The sequence below is a fragment of the Ahaetulla prasina genome, chromosome 1, assembly GCF_028640845.1.
Source record: "Ahaetulla prasina isolate Xishuangbanna chromosome 1, ASM2864084v1, whole genome shotgun sequence".
Classification (NCBI taxonomy): Eukaryota; Metazoa; Chordata; class Lepidosauria; order Squamata; family Colubridae; genus Ahaetulla; species Ahaetulla prasina.
Window position 1 is genome coordinate 14,299,833 of NC_080539.1, and position 13,439 is coordinate 14,313,271.

Genomic DNA, 13,439 nt, shown 5'->3' on the forward strand with positions numbered 1-13,439 from the left:
GATCAATGAATGTTGAAAGGCTGCCTTTGTCAATCAAATAACTGTACCATAGCGTGCTTTTACATCCATAAGCCTCGATTACCCCATGAATTACCGTGGGCATCTGCAGATTCAAACCAACGTTCCCTATCCTTTCTATATACATGGGAATTAAGAGAATGGCAGAATCTATACATCACGGCTTACAGCGCCTGGTTTTCTGGGTGGCCAGCGCTCTTAGAATAGAATAACAGAGTTGGAAAGGACCTTGGAGGTCTTCTAGTCCAACCCCCTGCTTAGGCAGGAGACCCTACACCACTTCAGACAAATGGTTATCCAACCCCTTCGTAAAATCTTCCAGTGTTGGAGCATTTCGTTCCACTGATTAATTGTTCTAACAGTCAGGAAATTTCTCCTTAGTTCTAGGTTGCTTTTCTCCTTGATTAGTTTCTACCCATTGCTTCTTGTTCTACCCTCAGGTGCTTTGGAGAATAGGTTGATTCCCTCTTCTTTGTGGCAGCCCCTGAGATATTGGAACACTGCTGTCATGTCACCCCTATTCCTTCTTTTCATTAAACTAGACATACCAAGTTCCTGCAACCGTTCTTCATATGTTTTAGCATCCAGTCCCCTAATCATCTTCGTTGCTCTTCTCTGCACTCTTTCTAGAGTCTCAGCATCTTTTTTACATCCTGGCGACCAAAACTGGATGCAATATTCCAAGTGTGGCCTTACCAAGGCATTATAAAGTGGTATTAACACTTCACGTGATCTTGATTCTATCCCTCGGTTTATGCAGCCCAGAACTGTGTTGGCTTTTTTGGCAGCTGCTGCACACTGCTGGCTCATATCTAAATGGTTGTCCACTAGGACTCCAAGATCCCTCTCACAGTTACTACTATTGAGCAAGGTACCACCTATACCATACCTGTGCATTTGGCTTTTCTTGCCTAAATGTAGAACCTTGCTTTTTTTCACCCTTGAATTCTCGTGAACCACCAACTAACTAATCCCACTGGTTTGCCCAACACACCTTGATCCCGTGTGAACCCAGAACATGGGTAGGACGAACAGGGGCCCTTCTAGCGATGAGCCTCTAACTTTGGAACAACAACACCTCCCCCCACCCTCTAGTCTACCTTGCAGGGCTACTTTCCAATTCAACAGAGGCGACGGGGGTGGGGGGGGAGGAGAAAGGGGTGCAAAGAAGGACAGAACCATCCTCTGCTAATAAGTTTTTAAGGGGCGTGCATAAGCGCACAAACGTGCCTACCGTTCCTGTCCTATTGTTTTTCTTTTCTTCTTCCTATACATACATACACACACACACACACATATACACACACACACACACACATATATACATACATACATATGCTTATACCTTTATATACTATATAACCTTTCTGTATGATAGTTACATATATTGTTGTGACAAAATAAATAAATAAATAAATAAAATAAACGAGCCTTAGCTACAATCAGGGTTGCTGGGTTAAGAGGCATCTTTCCTCCTTCCCCCCACCCCCCGGCCTTCTGTCCATGCTCTGGAGCCCTGCGTTTTTTTCCCCAGGGTTTGGAGATACCCACCCCTCTTGCCTTGACCAGCCAAGAGACAACCGCCCCCTCAGCCGCCAGCGCGCCCTTCCCCATCACACAAGTGTATTGTTACTAGATAACACCCCCCCCTCCTTCCTCCTTCTGCCCCCCCCCCGGACAACCAGGCTGGGCCAGCTGGCGTGACGTCAATGTGGGGGAGGCCGCGGAAGATGGCTGCAGCGGCGGCGGCTGAAGGGGTTGCCCGCTGCAAGAGCGAGCGCAGGGCTGCGGCGGCGGCGCCGAAGCAGCAGCAGGAGGAGGAAGAGGAGGAGGAGGAGGAGGAAGGCGCCTGGCTGGCTCGTCTCTCCGGGGCCGGTCGGTCCCAGCTCTGCAGAGCTCAGCGCGAGCGGGAGACCCCCGCCTTGCCTTCGCCTCCGGCTTAGTCGCCCTTTCTCCCTTTCCGATCACCGCGGGCTTTTTTCGTCCCCACGCGGCACCATGAGTTTCTCGGAGGATGCCGCGAAGGAAAAATTGCTATGGAATGTGAAGAAGGAGGTAAGGGAGCCGTGGGGCACATTGTGTGTGTGTATGTGTGTGGTCGTCGTTAGCTTGTCTACCTTGCCTTAATTTTTAACCGATTTGGGAGGTGGGAACCGGACCCCCCACTCACTCTCTCTCTTGCCGAGGTTGGGTTGCATTTTGGGGTTGCGGGGTTGGCATCCTACGGTGACTGTGGGGTGGCTTCCCGGATAGGTCACTAAGTGGGAAAGTCCTCGCCTTTATGGCTCCTAACCGCGAGCTGGACGCTGCTCCAGTCTTAAAAAAAGAAGAAGAAAGGCAACGGCAAGGAAGGCGAGTCAGTCGTGGCCCCGGGCTCGCACGGCTCTTTTTGCCTGCTTCCCCAGCACTCAATCTGGCTTCTGCTGTCGCCACCCCGCCAGCGAGCCACTCGGTTTGGGTTCGTGCAAAACGCTATAAGTTGAAATGAAGTTGGCTTGCGTCGCGGTGGCTCCCTTCGCACAACCTGCTGGAGCTTATGAGTTCAAGCAGAAAACGTTTGACGAAGCTAGCTTAGAGGTTGGTTGGGTGGTTGTTTTTTCCCCTGGCTTAGTGTCTGGAGATGGGAACCTGGATCCGAGGGTTGTGTGAATCCAAAGAGTTAAATTCAATAGGGAGATCCTGACTAGTGTCTGAAGAGAGCCAGTGTGTTGTGTGAAACCAATCGTAACAGGTAGATTGGGGCCAGTGGTCACCAACCGGTGGTCCCTGGATCACTGGTGGTCCATGAGAAAATTTTGGTGGTCTGCAGAAAAATTATTTGCATTTTTATATGGCTCTAATTACCGTTTATCTTTTTAAAAAATTCATATGAGTGGTGCGCGGGATTTAAAATGATGACTTTAGAGATCCCTGAAGTCCGAAAGGATAGTGACCCCTGGATTGGGGCGAATAGAGTCTTATGTGTGCACACACACAAAAAAGGGGTGAGGATTTAAAATTTGCAAAAGGGCATTTATAGATGCATCTCTTAACGTGCCCAGCCCCTTCTCTGGAGTGGAGCTGCAGTTAGCGGGTGAATGGTTTCAAAATCTTTTAGACTAAAAATCTTTTAGTAATGGAGAATTTCTCATTCTTGAATTGAGCAAGTCTGCCTGGTTTTGATCAAATATACACGCTGTGCAAGCTCAGAGACTCCTTTGTCTCTGCCTCGTCTAACCAGGTGAGATGAGGGAGGGCAAACATTCGGATGGGAGCATTTGCCCTTTTCCTAATCATATTTACTTTGGCAAAAGCTGTGTTTGATTATGATGCGACCTAGTCAAGCTCATTTTACCCACCTTTTCAGCTTGGCAACCGGTCAGCTTTCAAGCCCCCTTTGAGGTGTATGAAGGTGGTAATAGTGAGAGCTTCTGGAATCATGCAGGATCTTCTCCCCTTTTCAGGCAACTCAAAAACAACATATTGTTGTTGTTAAAGGCTGTTTCCCTCTCTCTCTCTCTCTCTCTCTTTTTTCATCAAAAGGTTTCTAGTTTAATCCTAGAGGTGTCTAGTTCAGAAGGGACCAGCTGATGCAAAAGACCTGTTTATGAATAAGATCTTGAAAAGCGAAATGAATGTAGTCCTTGACTTACAACAGTCCATTTAGTGACCGCTCAAAGTTACAATGACACTGAAAAAAAAAGTGACTTTTATGAACGTTTTTCAGTTACAACCTGTTCACCATCCTCACAAACAGGTGATCGAAATTCAGGTGTTTGTTGGCAACTGGTTCATATTTATGACCGTTGCCGTGTCCCAGGGTCATGTGATTCTCTTTTTATGCCCTCCTGACCAGCAAAGGCAGTGGGAAAGATTACTTAATGGGGTTACGCACTTCTCAACTGCAGTGAGTCACTTAACAACTGTGGCAAGAAAGGTTGTAAAATGGGGCAAAACTCACTCGACAAATGTCTTGCTTAACAAGAGAAATTCTGGGCTCAATTGTGGTTGTAAGTTGAGGACTGTCTGTATTAGGCAAAATGTTTAGTCTGCTTGGGCAGACAAGGACAGTCAACTTTGTATCTGCTGATACAAACAAGAGTGCCTCTGAGGGCATGCAGAATATTATTGTCTCACAAAGGACTTGTTGCTGATAGATATTTTCCTAGGACTGGTGTGATGGTTGTAGGGGTAAAAGCAACAAGGTTAGAAAGCTGTCTACATTCTCTGAATCATACGTATCAAAGCTTAAAGACAGTGATGGAGAAATGCTCCAATCACACTAAATCCTGGCGTGCTGTTTTATTTATTTATTTTTAAAAATAATCTAAAATCATGATTCAGAGTCGAACCCAGTTCCTGGAGATTTCATAGATCTATGCAGTTTCCTTGGCATGAAATGATTTGATTCCTTTCAGGTTATTTTTTAGGACTTCTCAAGCCCTAAAATTTCCTGGTGGTATCCCGTCCAAGCGCCAACCAAGTTGAAACTTGCTGTTCTAAGATCCATCAAAGTCCATTAGGGGCATCACTTAATTGGGCCAGAAATCCATTATGCAATTGGGGTCCTCCAGGTGTGCCAGGACTACAAAATTCAACATTCTCAACCATGGGAATTGTGGAGATTATATTCCAGGTGAAGGTAAAGACCGGTGCTGGCCATACATTTGGAAAGTATCAGTTTGGGGAAGGTTTAGTATGGCTTAGTGCAATGTTGCTCAACCTTGGCAGCTTTTTAAGATGTGTGGACTTCAACTTCCAGAATTCCCCAGATAGCTGGGAAATCTGGGAGTTGAAATCCACACATCTTATAGTTGCCAAGGTTGAGAAGCACTGGCTTAGTATGGTTTAATAGTTTCCCATTACATGCTTATGGCCAGCAGTGGCTTTCACCTGGACAGGAATCCTTTTTTTACCTAGAGAATTCAACTGCCTGGTGTCTGGGTGCTTGGGTCCTGTGCCAGGGCGCAGTTAAGAGGGCAGAGAGCTTTATGGCTCTTCAGAGCTGAGATATACTTTGCTGCAGAAGCCTTTGTAGTAGGAAGATTGCTATTTAACGATCAATCTCTGCAGGAAATTGACAAAGATTTCGTTTTCCTTATTGTTCCAAATCTGCAACAGCGAAATAATTTATGTCCCTGTTCTTGACAAGAAAGATGCCTTGGGGTAATCTGGAGTAAGCTACCACTCTGAATAAATTCTTCCGCTCAGATTTTTTTAATTTTATTTTTAAGTGTATCTTTCTTGCATCAGGACCACTTGGTGGAACTTGGGAATTTTCAGTCCAATCCAAATCCAACTGCATCCTTGTACGGCTGAATTGCCCACCGATGCATTCGTTTCTCAACATTTCGCCAGATGCATTTTGAAAATGTTATCTTTAGCTGGGAGAAATGTGATTACCTAGGCTTGGGCAGCGCCGGGGGTGGAGGGATGGAAAGGATTGCAAAGAGTAGAACCGAATGTCCATCGAACGCATTTTTTAAGAAAAGATGCTAAAGCTTTTTTTCTGCTCCGTTTTCTATGAAAAGGATGAGCAATACAGGGGACTTATCGTAATACTCGATCTCTCTATCTTTTTTCATTATCTCCCACCCATCAGTTGCTCTGATCTTGATGACGCAGATGCTACTGTCGTGCTTGCAACTATAAATGTGTGTTTTGGGCGGGAGGGGCTGTGCACGGGGTTGGGGGGGGAAGAGGGAGGGAGATAGAGAGACCAGCATTCATTCAAAAACCGAAAACCCGTTCCTTCTCCTTCTCCGTTACTGATGCCATTTAAGTCCTGCTGTTTCCACGGTCACGCAGGTCGTGGCTGACCAACCGCATGAGCATGAATTCATCTGATAGCCGATTTTAAAAGGGTGCATCTCCGTGTGTAAATAAATCCCGCTTTTTGATGGCTCTTCGGAGAGCGAGGTCATTATTTCTTTGCTTTACAATGTGGGGTCCCAGTGGTTGTGGGTTCAAAACAGGCATTCCCTTTTATTAGCCAGAAGGAGAATGCTCAACATTAAGAAAACTAAGATCATGGCATCCGGCCCTCTCAATTCCTGGCAAATAGATGGGGAAGAAATGGAGGCATTAAGTCTGGTGGCTCAACAGACTAATGCAGTCTGTTATTAACAGCAGCTGCTTGCAATTACTGCAGGTTCAAGCCCCACCAGGCACAAGGTTGACTCAGCCTTCCATCCTTTATAAGGTAGGTAAAATGAGGACCCAGATTGTTGGGGGCAATAAAAGTTGACTTTGTATATAATATACAAATGGATGAAGACTATTCCTTGACATAGTGTAAGCCTCCCTGAGTCTTCGGAGAAGGGCGGGATATAAATGCAAATTAAAAAAAAAATATTTATTTTCCTGGGCTCCAAGATCACCTCAGATGGAGGCTGATCCTTCTAGAGAGTTTACCCTTTCAATAAATCTTGACATTCACTTGAACTGCCTGAATCTCCTGATTTCCTGGCACCTGATGTGTGTGTGTATGTGTGCATGTGTGTGCGCACATGTAGAGCTGGGGGGGGAAGAAATGATATCAACTTTCCTTAGTACCAGTATAATTATATATTCAGATAATCTCTTAGGTAAAGGTAAATCTATGCTTTTTTCTGAGTATATGGAGTATACTGTTTCATAGCCATAAGGAGCTGACAGACCTTGGTGTACAGGCAGTCCTCGACTTATGACCACAATTGAGCCCAAAATTTCTGTTGCTAAGTGAGACACTTGTTGGGTGAGTTTTGCCCCATTTTACGACCTATCTTGCCACACTTGTTGTGTGAATCGCTGCAGTTGATAAGTCAGTCATGCGGTGGTTAAGTGAATCTGGATTCCCCCCACTGACTTTGCTTGTCAGAAGGTCACAAAAGGTGATTACAGGATCTTGGGACACAACAACTGTCATAAATATGAGCCAGTTGCCAAGCGTCTGAATTTTGATCACGTGACCATGGGGATGCTGCAATGGTCGTAAGTATGGAAAACGGTCATAAGTCACATTTTCCAGTGCCGCTGTGACTTTGAACGGTCACTAAACAAACTGTTGTAAAGTCAAGGACTACCTGTATTGTCATTTTTAAAAAATTTTTATTGTGGAGCTGAGCTACATCGGCAGTCTCAAATCAGTGATAAGTCAATGGTTTGCGCAGACATTCTGAAATGAAGAAGCTTCTTGGATGAGTAGCGAAACGTTTTCAAAACAAAACCAGGAAAGTCCAATGAATGTCCTTTTGGAAAAAGTATTTTTGGGGCAAATAGGATGGGGGCACTTCAAAAATATTGATCTTGCCAGTTGGCTTCCACCCAGAAAAGTCAACAGGTGAATCCAGATTCAAGTCATGAAAGCATGATCTACTTAACAGCTGCAATGTTTCACTTAACAACCGGGACAAAAAAGGCTGTAAAAACTAGGCCTCGACTCATTTATCAGCCACCTTTTTTTTAAAATTTGGATTTATATCCCGCCCTTCTCCGAAGACTCAGGGCGGCTTACACTATGTCAAGCAATAGTCTTCATCCATTTGTATATTATATACAAAGTCAACTTATTACCCCCAACAATCTGGGTCCTCATTTTACCTACCTTATAAAGGATGGAAGGCTGAGTCAACCTTGGGCCTGGTGGGACTTGAACCTGCAGTAATTGCAAGCAGCTGCTGTTAATAACAGACTGCATTAGTCTGTTGAGCCACCAGAGGCCCTTGCTTAGCAACCTTAAATTCTGGCCCCCAGTTGTCATAAATGGAGGATCGCCTATTTTGCATTGGAAAGCATAGACATGGTTGGTGAGCTCCGACTGCTTCTCCTTTCATAAAGCGAAGAGTAGTTGCTGGTAAAAATCTCATGAAGCGTTTTTTGTAAACTTCTATGTAATTGCTTTCTTTTTTTAAAAAAAGCATATTTCATTCTTTGAAGGGCCCGATTGTAAATCTCCTTCTGTGCTCTTTAAATGAAGAGGTGTCAAGTAAATAAGATGAAGGGATCTAATTGAATTCTGCTGAAATCAGCCCCATCTTTTCCCATATTGAAGCATTTCGATTGCTGTTAAATTAGCCATTTCATCATTATTATTATGATTATTTTCCCCATTTCTCTGCCTGGTTCTTTCCAACCGCAGCAGGTAAAGAGAACTTTGCATAATGCCAAATGGTGAGAGCCTAGCCAGAAAGCTTCCATAGCAGAATTTTTATTCTTAAAGCATTTATTTTATCATCCTGGGTGCAGTTTCTGTGTTTTCAATGTTCAGGAGTGGGCAAAGCTTTTCCCAAAGTTGTCCTTAACAGATATTTAATGATTCCTTTATGGATTTTGATTTTTCTTTTGTCAGCTTTGCAGTTCCCATTAGCACGAGATTTTTTTTTTTTTAACTTTAATAGAAAGGCAAGTTCATAATGCCGCTTGGAAATTTGAAGTGAGTTGTTTGCTTTCCTGGTCTGATTGCTTTTAAGCCCCTGTATTGTCTTAACAATTCGCTTTTCCATGACAAAATGGAAAGGGGACACCTAGTTCTACAAAACAGGATGTTGTTCAGCTGGCCCATCCATCATAAGCCAGATCGCTCTGCTTCAATTAACAGCTGTGACATGGTTAGAATAGAATAGAATAGAATAGAATAGAATAGAATAGAATAGAATAGAATAGAATAACAGAGTTGGAAGGGACCGTGGAGGTCTTCTAGTCCAACCCCCTACTTAGGCAGGAAACCCTCCACCACTTCAGACAAATGGTTATTCAATCTCTTCTTAAAAACTTCCAGTGTCAGAGCATTCACAACTTCTGTAGGCAAGTTGTTCCACTGATTAATTGTTTTAACTGTCAGGAAATTTCTCCTCAGTTCTAAGTTGCTTCTCTCCTTGATTAGTTTCCACCCATTGCTTCTTGTCCTGCCCTCAGGTGCGTTGGAGAATAGCTTGACTCCTTCTTCTTTGTGGCAGCCCCTGAGATATTAGAACACTACTATCATGTCTCCCCTAGTGGAAACCCACAGCCATCAAAGTATCTGACACAGGTAGCTTTTTTTAGGACCACCATCTCGCCAAAATAGAAACTCCACTCAGTTGTAGAATCCACAACTGGGAAATTTCTTCCAGAATGGCCATGTCTGTAGAACGTTCCTGCCCACAGATCTAGTAAACTGTCCCCAAATTCCTCTTAAAGTTGCCAATCTATATATTTTAATACAATCAACTACATTAATTGAAACACGGCCCATGACATGTAACTACAGGGAATCCTCGACTTACGACCTCAATTGACCCCCCCCCAAATTTCAGTTGCTAAGTGGGACCGTTGTTAAGTGAACTTTGCCCCCATTTTACAATCTTTCTTGCCACAGGTGTTAAGTGAATTGCTGCAGCTGCTAAATTAGCAACACGGTTGTTAAGTGAATCGGGTTTCCTCATGGACTTTGCTTGTTGGAAGGTCGCAAAAAGTGATCAGATGACTCAGGGATGCTGCAGCCGTCATAAATGGGGGTCAGTTGTCAAGAATCCAAATGTAAATCACGTGACTATGGGGATGCCCCAATGGTAATAATAATATAATAATAATAATAATGTTTTAATTTGTATACCGCCCTTCTCCCGAAGGACTCAGGGCGGTGAACAGGCAAATAAAATACAAACAGAAACATACACCATAATTAAAACAACCCTTAAAAAACTGATTCAAATTTGCCAAAAAATTTAAAATAACATTACTCCCCATAAAAATTACAAAATTTAAAACCCACAATTAAAATTTAAAATTTAGAATTTAAAATCAAGCCAGTCCAGCCAAACGAAATAAATAGGTTTTAAGTTCGCGGCAAAAGGTCCTAAGGTCAGGTAGTTGTCGAAGCCTGAGGGGAAGCTCGTTCCACAGGGTAGGAGCCCCCACAGAGAAGGCCCTCCCCCTGGGGGCAGCCAGTCGACACTGTTTGGCTGACGGCACCCTGAGGAGTCCCTCTCTGTGGGAACGCACCGGACGCTGGGAGATAGAGGCCGGCAGTGGTAGTGGTAAAAACAGTCCTAAGTCATTTTTTTCAGGGATGTTGTAACTTCAAACAGTCACTAAATGAACTGTTCTCAGTCGAGGCCCACCTGTACGGTATATAAATATTGCCACAAACCTGTTTTAAGAGGAAATATCCACTGAATTAGAAATACTTTTACAGGCTTGTTGGAATTCTCCCAGGATTATAAATCAGGAGTTGAGCTTCATTCATCAAACTCTTTGCTTGTCCAAAGACTTCTCTTTAACTATTCCATATACGCCCCATTGCTGCTACTCGTGCTAAGATTCAAGGTAGCCAACAAAATAAATAAGGAACTGAAAGGTTAATGCATACATTCAGATTAATGCTTATCATAATTGAAAGTGGCAAGCCTGGCATAGACTTTTGTAAATGCTTAAAGAAAGGGCTAAATGTAATACAGGTAATCCTCAACTTACGACCACAATTGAGCCCAACGTTTTTGTTGCTAAGTGAAACATTTACGTGAATTTTGCTCCATTTTACGACCTTTCCTGTCACGGTTGTGAAGTCAATCATTAAATTAGTGACACGGTTGTTAAGTGAACTTGGCTTCCCCATTGACTTCGCTTGTCAGAAGGTCTCATAAGGGGATCGCATGGCCCTGGGACGCCGCAACTGTCATAAATATGAGTCACTTGCCAAGGGTCTGAATTTTGATCATGGGGATGCTGCAACAGTGAAAAAGGGTCATAACTCAAAAATGTTTTCGGCGCCATTGTAACTTTGAATGGTCATTTAAATGGAACTGTTGTAAATTGAGGACTATCTGTACCTGGAGCAGCGTTTTTCCTAGCAGGACAGTGAAACTGGAGAAGGCGTCTCTTGCATCCCCGAAGGATTGGCTTCTGAACGAGAACCATCATCTTAGAATAACAGAGTTGGAAGGGATCTGGGAGGTCATCTAGTCTAACACCCTGCTCACCCAGGAGACCTGTACTAGGGATTCAAACCGCCGAACTGCCGACCTTTCTGATCGACAAGCTCAGTGTCTTAGCCACTGAGCCACCTAGTCTTGACTGCTAGGTCAGTCTAGGTCTTGTAGTCTAACCCCCTGCCCAGGCAACAGACCCTACACCACTTCAGACCAATGGTGATCCAACATCTTCAGAAAAAACAATGGCTACCAACCTGCCTTCCATTGAGGACCTGTATACTGCACGAGTCAAAAAGAGGGCCGTGAAAATATTTACAAACCCCTCACATCCTCGACATAAACTGTTTCAACTCCTACCCTCAAAACGACACTATAGAGCACTGCACACCAGAACAGCTAGACACAAGGACAGTTTTTCCCCCCGAACGCCATCACTCTGCTTAACAACTAATTCACACAACACTGTCAAACTATTCACTAAGTCTGCACAACTATTAAACTTCTCATCGTTCCCATCACCTTCCACTTATGACTGTATGACTGTAACCTTGTTGCTTTTATCCTTGCGATTTATATTGATATTGTTTCCTGGTTGCTTATTTGTACCCTTTGACTATCATTAAGTGTTGTACCTTAGAATTCTTGATGAACGTATCTTTTCTTTTATGTACACTGAGACCATATGCACCAAGACAGATTCCTTGTGTGTCCAATCACACTTGGCCAATAAAAAATTCTATTCTTAAAAACTTCTCAGTGTTGGAGCATTCATAACTTCTGGAGGCAAGTTCTTCCGCTGATTAATTGTTCTCACTGTCAGGAAATTTCTCCTTAGTTCTAAGTTGCTTCTCTCCTTGATTAGTTTCCACCCATTGCTTCTTGTCCTGCCCTCAAATGCTTTGGAGAATAGCTTGACTCCCTCTTCCTTAGCCCCTCAAACACTGCTATCATGTCACCCCTAGTCCTTCTTTTCATTAAATTTTTCAATTTTTTAAATTTTTAAATTTTTTCAATTTTAATAATTTTATTGGGTATTTTAATACGGTCAATTTGACGGTTTTAATTTCGGCCTTTATTGAATAAGTTTTTTAATTGTTATTTTAAGTTTGTATATTTAATTGTTTTAATGTAGGCTGTACACCGCCCTGAGTCCTTCGGGAGAAGGGCGGTATAAAAGTTTAAATAATAAATAAATAAATAAATAAATAAACTAGACATACCCAGTTCCTGCAACCGTTCTTGATATGTTTTAGCCTCCAGTCCCATAATCATCTTTGTTGCTCTTCTCTGCACTCTTTCAAGAGACTCAACATGATTTTTACATCATTACGACCAAAACTGGATGTAGTATTCCAGTCGTCTTCTGAGATGGGGCAAAGAAATTCCCCTTTACCAAAGCATTCAAGATCCTATAGCTTTCCAACTGCGGGCTCAATTTGACAGACCATCATTGCCTTACATTCCTGGTTAACCACTAAGTTTGCCAGGGTTGCACACACGCACAAACCTTGACTTGCAGCCATTCGTTTAGTGAGCATTCAAAGTTGGTACAATGGCACTGAAAAAGACTTCTTGAAGTCCAGGGTTCAAGTCATGATAATCATGTTTCTAATGATATAAGAAACTAATGCAACTTTTGGAAAAAAAAAAAGGATCCTTCAGGTGTAGCCTCAACCTTGAAGGAACTAAATTCCTTCCAATGCAAAGCACTTACAGGTAGTTCTTGACTTACAACAGTTCATTTAGTGACTATTCGAAGTTACAACGGCACTGAAAAAAGTGACTATTTTTCACAGAACCGTTGCAGCATCCCCTCCCCCATGGTCACTCTGATCAAAATTCGGACACTTGGCAACTGACTCATATTTATGACGATTGCATTGTCTCGGGGTCAGGTGATCGATCACCTTTTGCGATCTTCTTATATGTCAGTGGGGAAGCCAGATGCTAATCAGATACCAGCAATCATGATACTAATTTAAGAGCTGCAGGGATTCATTTAATGAATGTGGCAAGAAAAATTGTTCAATGGGGCAAAATTCACTTAAGAAATGTTTCACTTAACAACAGAAATGTGGTCGTAAGTCGAGGACTATCTGTAGTCCAGTAAGGAAATGTATCTGAGGAAAAAAAACTACCGTACTTTTCGGAGTATAAGATGCACTTTTTTCCCCCTAAAAGAGGGTGGAATTGTTGGTGCATCTTATACACCGAATACAACCATTTTTGGCCTCCCAAAAACCTGCCCCGTGCGTCCTGATTTTGCCAAAAACAGGCCCATTTTTTGCAAAAATAGGGTGCGCAGAGGGTTTGGGAGGCCTGCAGAGTGCTCCTGTGGGCTGGGGAGGGCAAAAATCAGACGTGTAGAGGCCAAAAACTATTTTTTCTTGTTTTTCTTTTTAAAATCTTGGTGCGTCTTATACTCCGGTGCGTCTTATAGTCCAGAAAATACGGTGATCACACATCCCAAGGCACCAGTTTTTCCTTAAAATAAATGGATTCCCCTCTCCCATCCCTCATGGGCTTGTCAAGTTTTTTTACATGATGGGA

The 13,439-nt window shown here is 43.2% G+C and overlaps 1 protein-coding gene across 1 annotated transcript in view; it reads left to right on the plus strand.

The window, feature by feature from the left end:
- The first annotated feature begins 1,771 nt into the window (after positions 1-1,771).
- Positions 1,772-13,439, plus strand: part of SGSM2 (small G protein signaling modulator 2) — a 164,075-nt gene continuing 152,407 nt past the window's right edge. Inside the window, exon 1 of the mRNA XM_058164260.1 lies at positions 1,772-2,073. Coding sequence (XP_058020243.1) covers positions 2,017-2,073 — 57 coding nt within the window. The 5' untranslated portion in view covers positions 1,772-2,016. The remainder of the gene's footprint in view (positions 2,074-13,439) is intronic.